Genomic DNA, 22,620 nt, shown 5'->3' with positions numbered 1-22,620 from the left:
GGGGGGTGAAAAGAGAATATGATGTAGTTTTAGGGGTGGAAATAAAAAATAATTTATAAAGAAGATGATGTGGCAAGACTCGTATGTTTAGGCCCAAGAGATATGGTTAGATTAGATTATGAGTGGCAAGAGAGGGAAGTGTAGAGGAACCAAAAAAAATAAAGAAACAAGGTTAGGACTTAGGTTTAGCTTGTTGAGTTATGGTTGTAATATCAGAGACAGAGACAGTGTCGGAATTTAACATAGTAATTTCCTTGTCCAATGTTTGCTTCCATGTTCCCAGGTTGAGGATTGTAAAGAAAAAAACATAAACAGGTGTGTTTCGTTAAATGCCTAACACTTGCTTCTGTAGGCAAATTGAATGGTTAAGAAAACTAATTTCCATTTAATTATCAGATATCTTTTTTTTAATCGGTGTTAAAAAGGACTGTAATTTTGTTATTTTTATTAAGTATTATTTGTGAAATTAACCTGATAAAAATAAGTGAAAAGTGTGTGCCTCAATTCCAACAATTGCTTGAGTGAAAATATGAATATCTTTTATTTTACTGGAAGAGTATAAATGTCTCATTTCTAAGTGTGAGAAAAGATATTGTATACATTATGTGAATATGGTACAATTTGAATGTATCAAAAAGTTGAAATTATAATGTTATCCAATTATTTACATGTGATTAGGTAAGAATTGAGTAAATATTATTATTTTATACAAATATAGTTAGAAAGCTTAACTTCGTTGATTTTATCAGATTTTTACTAATCATTTTTGCTAATTTAGTAGACATTTTGGGGTGGGTTTAAATTATTATTTTTTTCGAAAATGGGTTTTAACGTGTAATAATGTGAAACAGATTTTAGAATACAATAAAATAAAATAAAAATTATTTGGATAAAATTTTACTACAAAATAAATTTTTGGGAATGAAAAAACAGAGACCATATTAAGGAATATTGCCCTTCTTAAGAACTATTTTCATATTATAAAAACACTGAATTTTCTGGAGAAGTGTCAACGCACATGAACTGGCAAATTAGGTTACATTTGTGTTTAATTACAAAATGGTATTGATGAAAAGCACTTTGCGAAATATTTACAAAATTTTACGTGGGTATGAAAGCATTCTAAAAAATAACCGAAAACATTCAAATAAATCTTCTCGGTTTTTCTATTTTTGTTTAGACTAACAACTAAAGCGTTTTTATAATGCTAAAAGATTTAAAACACTTATAAATAAAGACAATATCAGTAAATTTCATACCTAAAAAAAATAAAATATATATATATATATATATAAATAAACAAATAAATGAACCCTAGGGAGTTTCATAAATGGGAAATGCACTTCTCCCGTTGCTGGAGAAGTCCGGTTGTGTCAGCTCGAATTCCATGCTTTTATCTTTTATTTTTTTTATTTTCAAAAGTTTGTGGACTCCACCAAATTTTGTTTCTGCTGGAAAATTTCAATCTCTCCTGCAAGATGTTAAGCCCTTCATAAATATGATGAAAACAACATTTTCAAGCAACTTCTATTGTTTTTGTAGTATATCTGCTATATTGCAAGAATTGATTAAAGATTGCGAGATCACTAGTCAAAGCATTATAAGTGTTGTGTGTGGGGGTGTTGTTTTGTGGTCAAAGGAAATATAATGCTGATATTGCAAATCATAGAATATAAACACCAACAAGAATGAGTCAAGCATGAGTAAATTTGTGCTTGGAGGTTTTCGAGGCTCTTCTATCCAGATTATGGGAAAGCACTTTTGGAAAAACCTCGAACGAGAATTAATCTTTCACCAATATGAAAAAACCTCATAAGAATCAAGAAAATCATAGAATATAACTATGAAATGTGAGTGAGAATATACCCTAACTCTGACCCATCAGTTTCTAGTTTTTACACCAATCAAAAGGGAAACAACTAACGAAGGGTATAGAAACAAAAGAAGGAAAGAAGATTTATAGACGGAAATGTACGCCAAAATTTCTGCATGGATGAACCAGGACTTTACAAACTCATGCAGAACAAACTTAAGGTGGGGGGAAGAATAGTGGAAAGATTATATACACTAAACTAGGCTTGAAAGCTTAATATGCCACATGTGTTCAACTGATCTATTCTAGTTACGTTCTTTTCTAGCTGGGTCCCCATATACGAATTGTATAATCATCACTTGCAGATGCTAACATATGTGGTCTTTTAGGATTCCAGCTCACACAATTCACAGTCAGAGAGTGCCCAGATAAAATCTCTATTGGCCTGCAGTTCCGAGGATTCCAAATGTATACCTGTATGAGATAAATTTCGAGGTGCTTCAATTAATAGTGAAGGTATTCAGTGTGTAGGTTGTGGGGTACCTTGATAGTTCATTACTATAACTAGCTGCTACTAATTAGTACACTCAGAAAAGGAAAACTACCTGTGAATTCTCACTACCGCTGGCAATAAATGTGCCATCCAATCCACCAAAACATGACCTGATGACATATCTGCATTGCTTGTGACCCATATATTTCACTGGCTTATCCCATTTCCCGGCCACATCCCACATATGAATCTCCTGGCTGTTAAGATTGACAATGAAGAGCTGGCTATCTCCAGAAACTGAAATGGAGGTGATTGGATGCTCCTCTGCAATGACTCGTTCGGCATTGGTTCCCAAATGCAAAACCCGAATTTCCTTATCCTCGAATATGCTGATAAGATACTCACCGTCTGGAGTAACAGCAATATCGACAACTTTGGGCATCCTCACTCCTCTCCATGCTTTTAACTCGTTTCCATCACAATCCCACATGGAGATGCCTTTTTCAGCCTCGAAACTGCCACACACAAACTGCTTTGAGTTGGGAAACCAGGCACAAGAGCTGACAATAAAGCCTTGATTCCCAAATGTATGCTTGCATGTACCTGTTTCAACATCCCACAGCTTCAAAACTTCTTTGTTCCCACATGTGAGCAACTTGGTGTCATCAGGACTCCATGCAACTAAAGATACAGCCTGTTGATGACCGCAAAGTGTGTGTTTCAATGTCAATTTCCCATCTTCTAACACCTGACAAAAGTACTTCAGATCATTAGGAATCAAATCGCTCCAATACTTCTCCATTTCTACATTTTAACTTGGAGTATAAAACTAAAATTCATGACTAAAGTTTTCTATATTTTTCATATCTGCCAAGTTTTATAAACTACTAAATTGACATAGTTTTGCTTTAAATTTGACTTGTAGAAGTCAAGGTTGAAAGATATATAAGGAATTTCACCTTCCTTGACAGTTTAAGTGTCAAACATCTTATAGTATTCTCCAAAAGTTACCAAAACAAATATCAATGCAAGCTATTTAAAATTTAATATCTTAGAAAGCAGATAATTTTTTTGTTTAATGAGCATTTAATCTCACAAATATCAATGCAAGCTATTTTTATTTTTTTCTCTCTTATTCATTTTTCCCCTCAATCTTTTCTTGCTTTTATTTGGGTTATTCTACCGCCAACCCCAATTAATTTGGGATAAAAGTGATGTTGATGTGGTAAGCATTTAATCTCACAATATATGCCCAGTTATCTTGAATTCCTTTAATACAAGCCACATTCCAAGGAATAAACTTGGTATAATCTATTAGTAACTCAATTTCATTGCCTAATCTAGATCAATAGAAGAAAGGAGACAAACTTTAAAAATCAATTCCAATTTTTGAGTTAACCCACTAATCCAACAATCAATATATACTGAGCATAGTATATTCCTATTATTTTAGAGCTTGCAATTTTATAAAACTGATTTATTCCATCATTATTTATTTATTCACTAGTTATGCTGTAATGAGGACTCCAGCAAGGATTCTTGTAACGGACCTCCAGGAACTAGGATAACAGAATATGTAAGTTGGAGTCTGACAAGGATGTAACACCGTCTTTGATGTCAGCAATAGCATCTAACATTTGAGTAACCTAACATCCATTATGTTCGCCAAAAAACATACACCTATTTTTTATCCCTTCTATATTACCTTGTAAGCAGACCCTAACACCCATTATTTTTTCCCTACATATTAACACCTAACCAAAAAAAAGACATCCATTCTTTTTTGCTTCAAAAAACGTCCAGACAAGATAATGAACTTCAACCATCTTTCTTTAAGGAAATAATTTATATTGAAACCCTTCCTTTTTGTCTTAAGTCCATAAATCTATGAAGCTCTTAAGATACATAATAAATATCTTCGGTCTCTTAACAAGTTTTCAAAAATATAAAATTATTACCACACAATGTAAATGATATATGGGAAGAGGTATAAAAGATATCAGGCTATAAAAAGAATGCTTTTCCTGAACCATTTGAAATTTTCCTGACTATTTATTTTCTCAGCAGTGTTTTCTTCGAATCTTGACATTATAGATGTCTGAAACAGTTTCTCGTCACTTGTCGTCACGTAGAGATTGACATAAAGGAATTAATACACCAGCAAAGATAAGATACACAAAAACAAGCTTTTACCCTAACCTAGATACACTATCCAGTCTCTCCAATACGTGTCTGTGTTCATATACCATGTATGTCTCATTAAGTCCAAATATTTCCATGCTAATGTTATAAATAATCAAAGAATCTAGCAGTTGAAAAATCATGCATTGTGCTATAAATTATAGTGACTAACTTAATATATGAGTCTGCCAAACACTCTGTTGTTATACATATTTGAGCTCAAACACAGAAATTTAATCAATGCTATAAAGAGTAAGACATTAACATTGACATAATCATCTAATGCAAAACTAGATGCTTCTTAGAATGCCAATAACATTATACCTTCCAAATGATGGCAGTACAATCATTGGATGAAGATGCTAGATGCTCTCCGTTGTTAGAAAATTGTACAAACCAAACTTCATTTCTATGTCCAGTCAATATCTACAGCGATGGCAAAAGAAAAAGGTGTTATGTAGTATGTAAAGCATGTAATTATATCATATGTGCAAAACTAGTAGATTCATTTGGACATTTATGTCTGTGATTCCAAATCTGATTCATCCTCCATTGCCACACCAAAGTAACACACCATTATCAATCTCTTGACATATGGTCCAACAAATGAATTTCGATTACGAATCAGACAGACAGGAAAATAATCACTTGACATGCTCAACAGGAAAAGGGCAACAAACTTAAGTGCAAGAAATATATGGATGGTAGACACCACCAATAATAAATGCATAGTTCATTTTATGTAAAAAAAAAATTACATCACTCATATGGTACAGCATAAATGCTTAACTAGCTACACATTTTCTCTACTTCATAGAAGTTAACCAGTTATTCTTTATCTGGTTTGTAAACAATTGAACACTATAAGAAAAAGGAAACAGTGCCATTTCCCCCTTTCATGGTATATAATGGGAAGTCCATCCTTTACAATTAAAGAGATATAAATAGAATCTAAGCCCTAACCAAAAAGGAAAAAGATTCTTTAAAGCAACAACTGACAAAGCATGCAAAACAAAATATAATCATTTTTAACAATACAGCTAAAAGAGAAGATTACATTTCCCACACTAAAAAGCAACATCATATATAATAAATTGATTGAGAAGAAACACAAATCCCCGTTTCAAAATCATATTTAACAGCCAATGCAAACTCTTATTTTGGATCAGTAAGCAGCATATACTGGGAATGCATTTGAAAAAGCCTGTGATTTCTTCTTAATTTGTCTTAAAGGGGAGGAATTGCTACAGATTATAAAAGTCATTAATGGGTGTGACATTACATTGATATAAACTTGAAATTGAATATAGTGTTTTTTTTTCCTCTTCAAAGTTTTCTTTTATCCCCACCCCCTTCCCCAAAAAAATGAAAAAATGAAAAATGAAATAAAATAAATACACAATGACATGTTTGAAATGAAATATGAAAAGATATATCAGTCAATTAATTTAAATTTGGGCAATGCCAAGAAAATCAAATAAATTGAATTCTTCTACAACGTCAAATAGCATTGCACACTTCTCATGTAAATCATCTTAGAAATATAACCAACTCATCTTACATGCAGTAATAGACAACTTAGCCAACCAACCTGAGTGGTTACAGTAGGAATTTGATCCCTACCACAATAATGATCGTCATAAAGTGAAATTGGATTTGATGAATTGTGATACAAGCATGAATCAATCCAAGCTGTAACGGTAGTTTCAACTAAATGCTCCAACCTTCTATCAGGTACTGAAATTGGTGGAGGAAGCAATTTTTCCAAATCTGTTAATAACTTCCTCCGCCAATCATGAACAACATCACCATCTATCACACCAAAGCCCACATCCTTCAAGGAAAGCATACTATTAGCCAGGCTGCGAACCTTGTAACGATCAAGATGCAATGCAGAAACCTGTTTCCTAAGCAAATCCAAAGCCAAAGCATCCTCACCATGCTTCAGATACTCAAGAAGACAGTGTCTCAAGACAAGAAACAAAGCAGATTCTCTACCTTCGCCCAATACATCCCTCAAAGAATTGAGAAAACTAAGGCAACCATCCCAATTCCCATCCAATACATGTGATTCAAGCAACTGAAACTCAGTGGACTTGTACGAAACACCAGATTCCAGTTCCAAACAAGATGCAGACTTACTATACCCTAATGAATATAAACACTGAACTATAACCCTCACAAATTCGTGTTTTTTAATTAACCCTTTTGAGCCAAGCACCTCATAAGGATTCTCCATCATAGTTCTGACTCAAAGACACAGTTTCCCGCCCAGAAAAAAAGAACACCACTTTCCGAAACCTTAAGCTACGGACAACCCCAAAGTCCCAAAAGAGACAGCACGTAATCAAGGGAATCCAAATTCCAAAATTCGGAAATTCTGGAATCAAGATTCAGGGAATCTAAAAAGATTCTCAGGAGTTAAACCCTATATTGTAGTTAAAAACAAAAAAGGGGGGAATGTAGGGAACTAACTATAACAGCTCTGAAAAGCAATTGAAAAGAACAAACACCCGTGACTAATTGCAGAACCTATGACTGAAATAGAAACAAGGGTTCTTGAGAATTAGATTAGGGAAGAAAGCCAAAGCGAGGAAAAAGAAAACGAAAAAGAAAAAGGCATGGAATCGAAAAGAGAGAGAGAGAGAGAGAGAATATAGAGTTGGAAAGAGAATGAAGAAGATGGATCGAACTGAAACAGAAAGAGAAACGGCGTCGTCAGTTATAGACAAACACGTTCAGCAGAAGGTGGACTCAACCTGGGTTTGGTTGTTGTTTTGTTTCCAGTTTAAGTTAAAAGACAGTTTATTTGATATATATGGCCATATGGGGTCGCATTCCTTTTCTTATCCAGTGCGTTACCTCATTCATTGTCACTACTAGTACAGTATCAAGCGAGAAAAATTCCACTACGTCTTTTCTTCTTCTTCTAATTTTATTTTTTTTTGGAAAATATTTTTCTCAATGTTGCATGACACAATCAGTATCATGCAACACATAAAAAAATGAGTGGGACCCACTAAGATGAAGAGAGAGAAAAGAAAAAAATGAATCCTACTCACTTTTTATATGTTGCATGAGACAATAAGACAAATTGTCTCATGTAACATGAGAAAAACATATCCTTATATATATATATATATATATATATATATATATATATATATATATATATATATATATATTTCTGTTGACATTCTTCTTTAACTTTGTTCATTTTATGAAAACAAAAAAAGGAAAGAAAATAGTTTTTACGTGTGTAATTTATCTTTAATTTAGATTTTGGCATCTATTGTTATTATTATAACATTATAAGTTAGAGTTATAACACATTAAAGTTCAGAGACTAATTAAAAATAAGACATAATTATTACAAAAAAAAAAAAAAAGACATAATTGTCCTTCCTTATAATTTAGTCTAAATATGTCATAGTTTTTTTTTTTAGTTAATCCAACTTTAATTACTTTTGTGAGGTGAATTGGTTTTTTCTGATATTCCTTATGAATTTCGACCATTTGAATCGGTTTTTGAACTAATCTGGAGTGAGAGACGTGTCAGGAATAAAGATATTTAAATCTCTTCCAAATGTGGTATATGAAAATCGAATTGAGACTCTTTCCTTTTCATTTACTCAATTTTTTTATAATTTAGTTTAAATATGTCATTTTTTTTTTAATTTGCTTTTTACGACTTATTGTAATTACATGCCAATAAGAATAGAGATTTTACTCTCTCCTTTTTGTAAAATATTGAAATGTGTTGAACAGAAAATGTCAAGCTAGTGAAAGCTAGTACTTCTATATAGGAAGGGGTGATATAAATGTCTAATAATAGATAAATCAGAACCTTCTGCCAATTGTTCAATGGAAATAATAAGTTTGGTTGAGGAGAAATTTTTTGAATACTAGGAAAATGTAATTGATAGGGAAATAGTTGGAAAGTGAGTTTGATAGAAAAATGTAAAAAAAAATTGTTTGGTTGTAATAAATATAGATGGACAAATTAGGTAAGATTTATAAAGTCTATGTTTGGTTTGAGGTAAAATATAGATGGGGAAATAAGTGACAATTACGAAAATATCCTTGTTTTAAAAAATTTTGGGAAAATAAAAAAAATTGTAAATTAGAGAGAAATGCGAAAAAGAAAACTGGGTTTAATGCTTTGTCAATGGAGGAAGGTGTGAGACCTAGGTCATCTGCAGTGCCTTCCCCAAAACCTACAATGATTTTAATGAGGCCGCCAAGTTTAGGGCCAACAAAGAATCTGCAACACCAATTTGTGCAGAACATGGGTCCTCCTATACCACCACCGAAGTGGATTACTAGAGCACAAGATACGAATGGAGTATATACTGGGCATCAAGAAGCTGCATTGGGGGATGATAAGCACATGAAGAAGGTGTGCCAAGTTAAAACTCGTCAACCCCAAGATATGCCAGAGTATGGGACTCAATAGTGATTATTGTGGATTTCATTTGCCTTGTGATCGAAGTGCAATTGCTTCTTGTTCCTCAAATCGGAGCTCATTCAAGTTCAATTCCACAACAGAATTTAAGGGGGCATTTATTTGATGTCATAAATCAATAGGCAGACAAATGCTGATCAAAGCTTTCAATAACACTAATTTGCAGTGAAGGAGTTGCTACGATCAGCCTTCAGTAGACAAGGCTCTTCGTTGATAGTTGTCCAGGCCAAACCAATTGGAAAGTTGCGAGACAGTGCATTTTCTTCGCCTCTTTCTTCATGCTTTACATGAGGGTATTAGAGTCTTATCTTGATTTCATTTTTGCCATTTTCCCATCTAAGGAGAAAAACCACCTCCAATTTGTCTTTCTTAATAGTGCCAATAACTTGCTTTCTACCACCAGATGAAGAATGATAAGAAATATAATAGATGGGGAACTTAGGGGGCGTTTGGTTGAGGAAATTTTTTTATGAATGATAGAGAAATGAGATTAGTAGGGAAATGGTTGGGAAGTGAGATTGGTAGGAAAATGTAAAAAAAGTTGTTTGGTAGGGAAAAATTTTACTGGGGAAATTAGATAACTTTTGTAAAATCTATGTTTGGCTTTTGGTAAAATATAGATGGGAAAAAATTGTGATATTACAAAAATATCCTTGTTTTTAAAAAAATGACCAAACAGCCTTGCCCCCTTTATCTGTTTGTCTTTAGTTTTGTTTTTGCCTATGTTTGTACTTGGCAATCAGTCTCCGTGAGTTCACATCATTTCAACAATGGGGGTGAAGGTTTCAATGGAGATATGAGTTTTTTCCCTTCAGCTTACGTTCCTTCTTCTCTTCTCTTGAGTTCCAAAGCTGCTCCTTTGTCTAAGACTCTAGCGGTTATGGGTGATGGTTGTGGGGTAGAGGGTTCATAGCCTGAGATGGGGCTTCAGATTTTGAGCCCCTCAGTGTTCCAGCCCCAGGAGAGCAGGGGAACGAAGAGAATCAACGATGAAAGAGATGGGTACTTTTGTCTTTGAACAATATGCACAGTGACCAAATATGGAGATTTTCAACAATACCACCATGCAAAAGGGCAAATTTAGCCGGGAATATCAGTACAATTGCATAGGGAAATACGAATGAGTGCAATCACATTTACCTACCTAAGTCAGGAACACCTTCTGTCCAAACGATGCTTTCTCCCTTTCCCACTTCACATTTAGATATCAAACTCAACAGAATCCGTGAACCAAACGCCCCCTTAAGAAAAACTGCCTACCAAATGTGGGTGTCTTAATTTGCCACTTTTATTTGCATAGGCAAGTTATAGAAAACCCTCAACCAAACAGCTCCTAAAGGATATGTGTATACCCGAGGAATTGTGAAAATGCTCTAGACTCCTATACGTAAGCAGTTTATCCCCCCGACACTTTGTAGTAGTTGGGAAATGTAAGATTCGTACCGTTAAATTAAAAATTTAATTAATTAATTACGAGCTTAAGTGAATAATTCTATATCAACCTTAAATAATTATGGTAAGGTAAGAATATTTAATATAAGGTCTTAAGAACACTAAAAATCGTTTTTCTTACGAAAGTGTAGATATCGGTTCTACTCCACGGTATAAAAGTGTACCAATAAAGTATTCTGAAAAATTATAATAAGTATGGAAATATTCCTAAAATAATATATAGGACTAGTATAACAAGTTTGAAGTCAAAACAATGAAAACTGACGTCAGGACTGATACTGGCTACGTAAAAGCGCGTACCGATAAAGTGCTGGAAAAATTATAATAAAAATATGACAAATCCTATAAAAATGGCTAGGTCCAGAATCTAAAATTTGAGATTAAAATGTTAAGCGGAGCTATTATTGCTAATACTGACGCTTAGAACTTAATGAGGCTATAAATACTCAATTTACACAGAGCCATATTTCAGCCTCTACGTGTTGACCCTTGCTCTTTGGTTTCTGAACCTTCCCCTCTCCTGGAAGCTTGGACTCTCATGCATGAATGTGAGCCAAGAAGCTACCTTTTCATTGATTCTTCCCATTTAACCTTGGAAACACTATGTGGAGTGCCTTTGGAGAGTGGTAGTCGGCCTTTTTCTGAGTTGTAGAGTCAGTTTGGATGAGTTTGAGGTGCTGAGTTTTTGAGCTTGGTGGGGGAAGCCATTGTCTTGGCATTTAAGGCTTCAAGAAGTCATTTTTAAGTGTAAAGGACCAAGCTCGTGGTGCATTTTCGTGGTCCTTGAAAGTCAGAGCCTTGGGATTGATTTGGAAGCTCCAAGGCAGTGTCTTTTTCTGAGTTTTCAAGTCTTGAGGTACACCATGATCACCACCTTTGAATAGTCATGATTTTAGCTTGTTTAAGCCATTAAAAGATGAAACTTTGATCATTTGAGCTAAAGGATGATAATCTATGTTTAAGGGCCTGTTTGGTGTGACGTATAAGGCATGATAGTATAAGCTTATACTATACGTTATGACATTTTTAGTTGTTTGGTGTGACCACCGTATAGTATAAGCTTATTATACAGCACAATCCCTTAATACATCAAAACGATGTATAACTTAATCCGGCCTAAGGGTGAGGGATAAGACCTGATAAGAGATTGATGTATTAACATCGTTGACCAATGTAATTCTCAAAAATTAATATATTATTTCAATATTAATCTATTAAAATAAAAATTTATTTTTCAATATATTAATTTTTAAAATATTGAATATTTTTATTTTTATAAAAATTAATTTATATTTTGGACACACTGATCAATAAATTTTTATACAAATTAATATCATATGACATTTTTTGTAGAATTATATAAATTTTTTATTAAAGGATATTTTTATTAAAAATATTTATTTTTATCATATATAGTATTATACAGTGCATTACCAAATACTAGATGATATTATCTTATACAATATATTATTTTATACAATACCGTGCCAAACGCTTGATAGTATTAAAATTCAATCAGGTCTTATACAATCAGGCCTTATACTATCAGGTCTTATACTATCAGGCCTTATCCTATACTATGCACCAAACATGCTCTAAAATACGTTAATGAACATCTGTTTATGGAGTTATTGGACTCCAAATCGAGTTAGGACCCTTAAAATGGTGATTATGCAAAACAACTACACGAACTCTGCATTCTGTCTGATAAATATTCGAATACTTTTCGTGGAGTATTCGAATACTTATCAAGTGATAGTCGAATACTCTTGAAGGAGTATGGGGATACTTTTTTAGGAAGAAAAGTATTTGGATACCTTAGTGTCAGTATTCAAATACTGTATAGCATTAGAATACTGTGGTAAAAGTATTTGAATACCATGTGGTATTCGAATACCTTAGTGAAAGTATTCGGATACTTTCTGGAGACATGGAGTATTCGAATACCTCCTGCAGATTATGCCTTAATTCACCTATAACAAGTGGGAAAGCCTTAAACACTTAGTAAAACCTTGGGCTTTGAATAATAATGATTACTTATGTTATAAACAGACTGTGAGGGTGCTGTTGGTGACCTTGGACTGGTGTAGACTCTTGATTGGGATTGTTAGCTTGCGAGGTAAGCTTTCGTGTCCTCGGTTTTGCCCATTGTTGGTTCTACCATACCTTATGGAGGGATGGTTTATATGCATGTTGTGTTTTATGAAATGTTGATTTATTGAAATGCTATTGAGCTGTTAAGTGCAAATGCCTTATGATATGTATGTGTTGTTCCACCTAGACGGTAAGCCTGAGTATGTAGCGTCATGCAAGATGGTGATTCCGTGGGTGGGTGCAAGTAGCGTTTTGCACTCTTGTAGGTTGTAGACGTATGTAATTCCTACATGTTCTCTGGCTAGTAGGATTCTGACACATATGACATGATTATATGCTGCATTGCACAGATTTTGAAACTTACACTGTTTTACTATTTTAGAACTTATATTGCACATATAAGTGAGTTTGGGGTGGAGAGATCTTTGAGGACCCCTTGTCTTACTGATATTTCTTTTTAGAGATCTCACCCCACGTTTGGGGCATATTTTCAGGTTCAGGTACCTCAGGGGTTGATACCTCGGGAGGCAGGAGGCCGGAGCTGAGTTGATTTATGCATGCTGTTGTGATGATATTTCTGGATGACTGTTATACTTTGCTTTTGATATATTGTTATTTGATTCGAGACTCTGTTGGCTTTGTTGTCTTATTTGGTGAACATGAGGTTGTCCATGTCACATTGTTTTGACTATGTTTATTCAGACTTGAGTTGTATAATTTATCAGGATATTGTCCGGACTACATGTTGTAGTTCCGTGATTAGATACACATCTATATATGAGGTAATTCAGTTAGTTCTTTATTACAATTTACATACAGACAATGTTTTGAAAAAAGATTAAGTAATTAACTTGGTTAATAATAATGACGTCATAATTGAAAGAAAAAGTTAGCTTCCACATTTAATTAAGTTGCGCTTAATCCTGTAATATGATAACAATCTGGGTATACACGAGGTGTTACAGGAAATGTGATCCACAGCAGAAATCTCGCAAGTGATGATGTGAGTAGTGTAGTGGTTTCGGCTACAATGCAGACTAGTGAGACATGGTGGCTGGTCGGCAAAGCGAGTTCCACCCATATATGCGAGCAGCCTTCGTCTTAGCTTGGTGCAAATTTCCCAAGCCTCAGGAAGGGCCTCTGATCTGGGAACCTTACCTGAAACAAAAGGGTAAAATAATCTCATGGTTTTAGTGTTTTATCTATAACAACATATAAGAGATAAAGTTATCTCTTGAAACCCTAAAATAACGTCTAATAAGTTTTGAGAAAATTCAGGCTTTGGCCACCATTACAATATGCAACTATCAATGGTCTAAAAGCTCGTTTGTTTGGGCTTCTAGTAAAAGTAATTTTTACCTCTTCCTTGTTTTAGAAATATTTTTTACAAAAGTTAAAACTATTTATATTTATATAAAAATATTTAGTTTTTGAAAAAAAATATTTAGCTTTTGACTTCTGCTTTTTTTAGAAATTAAAATTCTTAGCTTCTAAAAAAAGTAGACTTTTTGCTTTTTTGTGACTTCTGTTTTTTTTTTTTAAAGCAAATATCCAAATGAACTTAAAGTGAGAAGTGTTTTTTTGTTTTCCTTAAAAAAAAGTTTTTGATGAAAAAAAACCATTCAAATGGGTCCTAAGTCTATTGATAAACCAGCTCACACCACTCCCTAGTGTTGTTTTGTGATTTTGAAGAAAAAAAAAAACACATGGTGTATTAAGAAAATTTACGTTGCAAGAGAAAAATAAAATTCTTAAAATACCGTGTGACTTTATTCCTCAAATAACTTTATGGCATATGCTAAGAGAAAACCTTTCTAAATTTTAATATAGGGTATGATAATTTGATATTGATGTCAAATTAAAAGTTTGACTAATCATTTGTGAGTCTTTAGATCAAGACAAATCAATAGTGTCATATGCTTACAAATTAGAGTTATTAGATTAAGGCAAGATCAATTACTCTCGTATGAGATGTCATATTTTTTGTTTGAAACTGATATTAAATGATCATGTTCCTAATCCTATTATTATAAAGGGAAATCATACTCTTATGCAATAGGAGAGCAAAAAGTTTTCCTACACTAATTCGTTTTCCGTGCCAATTAATTATTTTTTTCTTTTCTAATATAAAATGTGGGACTCACATGTAATTTGTCTCTACTTTTGTTATCTCATGTTTTCATGCAACATAAGAAAACATGGACCTTATTATAAATCACTAAACATCTAAAGATAACTTAAGAAATTACAAAAACACTTCATAAAGGAAGCGAAACATAACATATGTGTTTTGCTTTAAGTTTAATATATTGTAAAAAAAATAGAACTGAACACCAAGGTAAAAATAATATATTTAGTTCCACTAAAAAATTGAATCAATACAATTTAAATTAAACAAAAATGTGTTATTTTATTCTAGCTCCACACCATATGCAAAAATAATTTATTTCACCTAACCCGTTTAGTTTAGGATTAGCCTGCCCCACTCGGATTCTTGTATTTCAAACTCATTGTTGTCTTCTTCTTCTTCTTTTTTATTTATTTTTAAGAAATCCTTAATCTCCAACTTTTTCTTTCTTATGTCCTTAATATTAATATTTAAATAAGTTTCGGACAAATAAAAGATATTTCGGACCGTGTCATTGATTATAGGTGGTTGCTTTTGGAGTCCTTAACATTTCCTTTTATTCTTTTGTTTGCTGAACTATGGGGCCGCAGCACGTAACATATCAATAATAACTCATTGATTATTAGATTAGATATCATAGTATCAATAAATGTTGGTTCCATGATAAGCAATAGTTCAACTTTTTTTGGCTAGGTCATTGCAATTAATGAATATATTCGCTGCTTTAAAAGAAATCACATTCAAATATTGTAGTCTGGTATGAAAACCAAAAATGATGATCAGGTGATAAAAAAAAAACAAAAAGAAGAGAAAATTTCAGCAGATAAGCAGTAGTGACGATTTCAGTGATTATTTAATTACAAAAGTTGATAATCAAGAAAATTAATGGAATAACATTAACAACGTGTCAACGACCACTTGGAATATGTTTTTGGGAAGGGATTTTTCTTGAGAGTGGATTATTTTATTTGTTATTTAATATGATTATATCATATGAGAATATCATAATCATGAAAGGGTGAATTAATGGTAACAATAGATATGAGAGAAAAATATATTAAAATAAGAAGTTATAATATCATTAATATTGATTTGTCCAATGATTATGATTCTCCTATATAATTCATTCCTATTTTTCCTTCTTGACAATTAAAAGTTTAGAAGGATGATAAGCGGCGTAACCACATTATGTTTAGGTGGGGCCTGGGCTCGACTACCTTTCAATAAATTTTATTTGTTATATATAATTATATAAGTAATTATAATTGGATCCTAACTAAAATTGTAAGTTGGCACAAGCTAAAATTGTAACAATGGTAACAGACAAAGATTTGGAGATGCTTTGTTTATATGATCATATAACAAATTGTTTTCTCCTTAATTTTTTCTTCTTCTTCTTACATCTTTTTTCAATTAGCGTTTTCTTCTAATTTTTTTTTTCTTATTCGTACTCACCACTTGGAACCCAACCATTCTGTGACAAGGTACGATATTTTGTTCCTTTCTCAAGATTTTAGGAATACATATTCTTGGAATATGCATTGGTAATTATATTGTCCGCTCGGGAAAAAATTGATTTATATTTTTGAACCTTGTAAAAGAGAAATTCTTTGTTTTTGCTGACCATAATTATTTATTGGGTGTTTTTAACATGAGTGAAATTTATTCCCCTTTTTTTATTTATAACTTTTTTTTGTGCGATTGTATTTATTGATTTTATTTCCTTTGAAAAATGGAGTGCTGTTTTACATTTACCTTTTTTTTTAAAATATATATTTTAATGTAGAGTTACAATTGCTATTGGTAATGGAATTGAATTGTTTATTGGTGTTATTTGTATTTGATTTCACAAGAGGAGTGAGAATTTTGGTGATTAATCAATGAAAATTGTTAAAGAGAAAAATCAATGAAGATATATGTATATATATGGAGTATGAAAATTTCTTGTACATATTCATTAACAACTTTTTTGTTTTTTAGTATTTTTAAAAATTTTAAAATATCTAAACACTAACATCTTAAGTTTTGTTGAAATATGGGACATATCTTAATCCTTGAACACAAGTTATTGACTTTTTAGTAAAAAAAATTAAAATAGTATCATTGTACGTAAAACAATTACAAAGTTTATTCTGGGTAGCTCAACCGATAAAGTTGTGTTTAGGGTTTTTTTTGTTCAGGATTCAATTTTTGGAATTTTTTGGGAATTAGAGTGAAAAGTGTAACACCCCGTATATATCCGGTAATGTTATTATACTATCGTATTAAGCTGCGCTTAATTAAAAATGCGGAATATCTTTTTCTTTTCAATTATGATGTCATTATCATTACCAACTTGCTTATTAATCAAGTAATAAAATACTGCCTATATGTAATTGCAATAAAACAGCTAACTGAAATACCGCATGAAATAAATAACATAAGTATGAGTCTCTAGTCATGGAACTACATCACGTAAACCGGACCAACTATCAGGTTATACAACTCCAGTCTAAAAGTACTAACAACAAGTGGCATGAACAATCCCCATGCTCATACAAATAAGGCAACAAGCCCAACATCAGTCTCAACATAAACAACATAATCTCAATGCGAAAAACATAAACAACATCTAGTCCAGTAATGCTAGCAAATAAGCAGTAATAACATAAATCAGCTAAGCTCCGGCCTCCTGCCGCCTGAGGCATCAACCCCCATACTACCTGGTCCTGAAATAAGCATTCCCCAAACGTGGGGTGAGATCTCTAAACAAGAAACCTCAGTAAGACAGTGAGTCCTTAAGGATCTTCCACCCCAAGCTCACTTACATGTGCAATATAAGTTCAAAAGCAGTTTATCATCATCAGTTCTAAAACAGTGCAATGCATCAGATAATCATGTCATGTGTGTCAATACTATTCTACTAGCCAGATAAATGCAGGAATACGTCTATCACCTACACATAGTGCAAGTCACTACTTGCATCCACCCCAGATTACCATATTGTATGACGCCACATACTCAGGCTTACCGTCAAGATGGAACAACACATGCATATTAAAAGCCACTACACCCAAAGCTCAACAACATTTCAAATATCCAAAGCATGTAACACAGCATGCATATAACCACATCCCCATGGGACATGTGGAACCACAACATGGCTAAACCGAGGACACGAAAGCTTACCTTGTAAACTAGCTATCCAAAACCAAGAGTCCACAAGCTCAAAGTCTAAACATAGCAGAATCACAATCTGTTATGGACCAATACTATATAAATAATTATGCACCACAAGCATACAACTAACGCCTTTCCTTTACGTTTTACGTCTTAAGGCTCCATACCAAGCCATAAGCCCTTAATCACTTGATTCTGACTTAGTTCATTAATTACAGAAGTTCAACTTCATCAATCTAGGGTCCACAAACCCCCAATAGCCTACTGTATGAACAGTGCAGCTACTGTTCTTCGAAATCCCAGAATATCCGGATATTCCTCAGGGACATATCCGGATATCCAATATCCGGATATCCAGATCTCCATATCCTGATATCCAATATCCGGATATCCTGATCCCCACATCCGGAATCCAATATCCGGATATCCTGATGCCCATATCCGGATATCCAATATTCGGATATTTCACGAGCAGATATCTGGATATTTCGCGACAGAATGTAGTTTCTGCATTTCTCGAAGATATCCTTCCAAGGTTCCATTTTTAACACTTAAACACGTCAAAGCATGCATTTTTATACCCTCTTAGGTTTACATACCAGTTGGTTACTTGCTTAACCCATTAACATGCAAAAACATCACTTTTAACCCATTAAAACCCATGATCAAGGTTGTACAACTCACCAAAGGTTCAAAACAGAGACAAAGGGCTGCTCTTGGAGCTCACAACCAGCTCCTAAACTCTGACTTTAAAGGCACACGAAAATGCCCTCACAAAGGTTGGTTCGTTAACACCAAGGGTCACCACTTGGACCTCCAAATGCCATGACTATGGATCCACCAACCCAAACTAACCAACACAATCCTCAAACTCTCACCAAACAGCAACTCAGCTAAACTGAACCTCACCCTCACAAGACACCCACTCAAGTGTTTACAAGGTGAAAGAGGAGAAGAAACAAGTAAAAGGTGACAACTTGGCTCAAGAATGGAGGAGAAAGCCCATGGAACAGCAAGCAAGCTGACCAGCCACCAACAACTCACGTAGAAGACTAATATGGCCTAGAGTTTTGTGCTAAAATGCATATATAGCCACTTAACAATAAAATACACAGTATTAACTTTAATTGATACGCTTAGCATTTTAATCCCAAACTCAGGATTCTTAACCTACTCAATTTCACAAGAATTATCATATTTTTCTTATGATTTTCGCAGCACCTTTCCGGTACGCTCTTTTCCATAGTCAGTATCAGTTCTGACACTAGTTCTCATTATTTTAACTTGAAATTCATTTTACAAGTCCTATATATTATTATAGGAATATTCATGCACTTATTATAATTTTCCGAGATACTTTATCGGTACACATTTATACCGACTAGTAGAACCGATATCTGCACTTTTCTTCTGAAAAACGACTTTCAGCATTATTACTCACTTACTATAATTATTAGAGCCTCATGATAATTATTAGGGTCAATTATGGAATTATTTCCTAATTTCACATAATTAATTAATTAGCTTTCTTAATTAACAGTGCGAGTTATTACAAAAAGACGGTCTTCGATGATGATTAATCTCATATTTTCTTCGTTAATAGTAGTCAACTAATGCATTATCTGTTTAATGATGGATACTCAAGATTTATACATTGACTACAAAAAATCAACTATTTAAATTTTCATGATTTTTTTTTTATGAAAATCATGTTATTGTCGTATTGTATTGTAGGACTAATTTTTTTATATAGTTCAATAAAATATAAGTACACAATAATTATATGTTTAGCAGCTTTTGTTTGATTTTTTTTTAAAAAAAAACTACAATGAATTGAATAAAAAATTATACTTTATAAAGTTTTTTTATTTCATTTAGTAGAGATGTACAAAAATAAAATTGAAAAGTTAATATTTTTAATTTTTTAAATGATAAAAATTAAAGAAAAATACAATTAGAAAAAAAAGTTAATAAAATATTATATTCTGCATGATTGTGTTTTGATTTTTTTATTCTTAAAACCATTTTAGAGAATAGTTATGAAAAATTTATTTTCTGTATTTTTTTTTATTTTGAAAGTTAAAAACTAAAACACAAAATAAAAAGTTCTTTATATTTGATTTTAAAGATGAGATAAGTTATTCTACTTGTCTTTACTTAGTATTCTTCAATACCATAGATCATAATCTCAAGAGGAAAGATAGAAATTAGTTGAGATTCTTATAATATTTCAGAGTAATAAATAATAATAGATAAAAAAGAGAGTAGGTAAGATAATATATCTCTCTAAAAATAAAAAAAAATAGTTACAATTTTTTTCTTCTTCATAAAACAGATATTATCAAACTGATTTTTTTATTTTTTGAAAACCAAAAGACTATTTTTAAAAACATTATTCAAAAACTTACCTTAATATCTCTTTTCTTGATTTTGGTGAGAATCCATTGACTGATCAACTTTTTAAGTTTAATTTTTATTATTAAATCTTATATCATAAATTTGGTCATTAATAACGTATGACTTTTTATCAAACGTTCATTGAGGATTAAATGTTAATAAAGTTAAATAAAATATCATAAAAAAACACGATTTTATTGTTTAGTTCAGTGATCAATGAGTTACCACTCTGTGGCCGTTTTGAGTTCATGGAGTTGATGCTTGATATAATCAACTGATCATAGATTATGATAAGAAACAACCGGTGTTTAAAAATCCGACCCGGCTATCGATCCAGTCGAGGTCAGGGGTCACGGGTTTAATCGGAGGGTCACTACGCTGCTGATCCCGTTTTATATATTAAAAAAATTAAATATACATATCCTATGTGAAAATATTAAAAAATAAGCCACAAATATACTTAACATAATTCACCAATTACAACCGCAAGTTAATGGAGTCACTAAGAAAGGAAAATTTAAAAGAAATAAAAATGAGTTTTTGTTTTCCATCGACGACCATAAAAATTTCATTTGAATGAGTAAATTTTTACTTTTTCTAGAAGATTCACAGCAGCGATGTGAAGATTGAACATGTCGTCGTTGGGAAAGAAAAGAATGATAAGATTCAGATTTGCAAGCATTTTTATTTTATTTTTTTAATAAAACGACGTTGTTTCATGAAATTTAAAAAAAAAAACATGCAGTGACACCTTTGACCCCTCTAACCCGAAAGTCATTGAAACCTGAATTTTGGAGATCAGAAAATTCGATGTGCCAACTTATGACTCCAATCCTGAAAGAAGAGGGGTTACCCAAGTCAACCGAGGAGACAGAATGGAGTCTTAAAACACTGAAAACGACGATTTCATTTGAGAAAAAATTGAGGCCCACCGGCCACCATTACCCATTGTTTCACATGGTACCCGCGTTCCACCATATCGCCGCCTATTCCCTTCGTTTCAAAAGAAACGGTTTCCAATGACGAAATGAAACGGCTTCATATTTGTCGTTTCCTGAACCCGTTCCTCTCACTCTCCTACACAGCGCGTGCGCTAGAACACTACACTCTACACACTCATCACTTCCTGCACCGCAAAACACTGTATCACTGTAATAAAGCCACTCACTCACTCTCAGTGTTTTCGTCATTTCAAGTTTTCAACTAAGATCTCTCTTCTCTTCTCTTCTCTTCCGCCATTTTTTGTTTGTCTCTCCAAGCTCTCTCTCTCATCGTTTCTCTCTCTATCTCTGTGTGCTCACATTTCTTATGCTGATGCGTTTATGCATATAGGATTAGTCTCTTAGGTCTTCTCTTTTTCCCGCGTTTCAGGGATCTAGAAGATTCGAACGCACCCGCATTGTTGCATCCTTAATCTTCTTCTTCTTTTCTCGTTCTTCTCTCTGCTAGGGTTTTCAATTCACACCATCCTTCCTCGCCCTCACTGTATACGCAATGCCGCCGCGTAGACGATAATTGGCCGCGAGGTTACCGAGCTCGACGACGCTGCTCCTTTCTGACGATGGTTTTTGTGAATCTTTGTTTGTGCGAGAGAAAATGCCAACCGCTATTATCTTCATCCTCACTTTCCTTCATTTGCTGCTTTTCTCATGCTCAGGTACTCGCTTTTCGTACTGTTTCGAAATGCTCAGCTTTTGCAACTTAATTCATATGCTACCATCTCATAATGTGTTGGTTAAATATTAGTTTGTTGCCAATTTTTGTTCTAGATTATTTGTGATTTGAATTACGTCTGGGACAGCTGTTTTAATGTCTTACTTCAGAATTCTCTATTAGTCAGAATGTGCAGCCTTTTCATTTAGGTATTCGTTTACCCCAGATACCTGCTCCTCACATATGAAACCTAATTCTTTATGACGCAGCTTCACATGCTGCATATTGAATCTGGCTTATATTGGTGTGTCTTTGTGCTGTATAATAACTATTCTACCAATTGATTACATATAAACATTTTTGAGTATTTTAATTTCATGACTGCATTCCATTGAACTTGAATTTAGCAATGTGATCCAACTGCATATGTGCCATCTCTCGTCTCCATGCTTTCTTCTTCATCTAGTGATCTGAGAACTGAGTATTAGTAAAATCAAGAAGGATATTTAGCTAGCATCTGAAAGGCTAAGTGTCATAATGAAATCACTGTTTATAGATGCCTCATTGGATTTTATTTGTTTATTTTCTTGGGGTCTAAATTGGGTGTTGTCTGTTCAGTATCTTTTGTAGGAATAGCAGGACAGACACTAAGACTTAATTTTTACCCTTTCTTTTGGCCTATTAATTTTCTTAATACACAAAAATATTTCCTATACCAGAATAGTCTATTTCTGGCAACTTTAATGTTCGAACCTCTAAGTGTTCACAGCATATAAATTTCATAT

General features: G+C 33.1%; 1 protein-coding gene across 1 annotated transcript; it reads right to left on the bottom strand.

The window, feature by feature from the left end:
- Window positions 1-1,856: 1,856 nt before the first annotated feature.
- Window positions 1,857-7,260, bottom strand: LOC133311566 (WD repeat-containing protein WDS homolog). The gene is made up of 4 exons (XM_061512623.1): window positions 6,079-7,260; window positions 4,812-4,913; window positions 2,419-3,054; window positions 1,857-2,287 (listed from the first exon to the last, which is right to left on the bottom strand). Exons 1-4 carry the CDS (start codon window positions 6,727-6,729, stop codon window positions 2,135-2,137), a joined length of 1,542 nt encoding a protein of 513 aa, XP_061368607.1. The 5' UTR covers window positions 6,730-7,260; the 3' UTR covers window positions 1,857-2,134.
- Window positions 7,261-22,620: the final 15,360 nt, after the last annotated feature.

The sequence above is a fragment of the Gastrolobium bilobum genome, unplaced genomic scaffold, assembly GCF_033153095.1.
Source record: "Gastrolobium bilobum isolate Gb01-03AN ecotype WA unplaced genomic scaffold, APGP_CSIRO_Gbil_v1 utg15846, whole genome shotgun sequence".
Classification (NCBI taxonomy): Eukaryota; Viridiplantae; Streptophyta; class Magnoliopsida; order Fabales; family Fabaceae; genus Gastrolobium; species Gastrolobium bilobum.
This window is presented reverse-complemented; position numbering and strand designations above follow the sequence as displayed.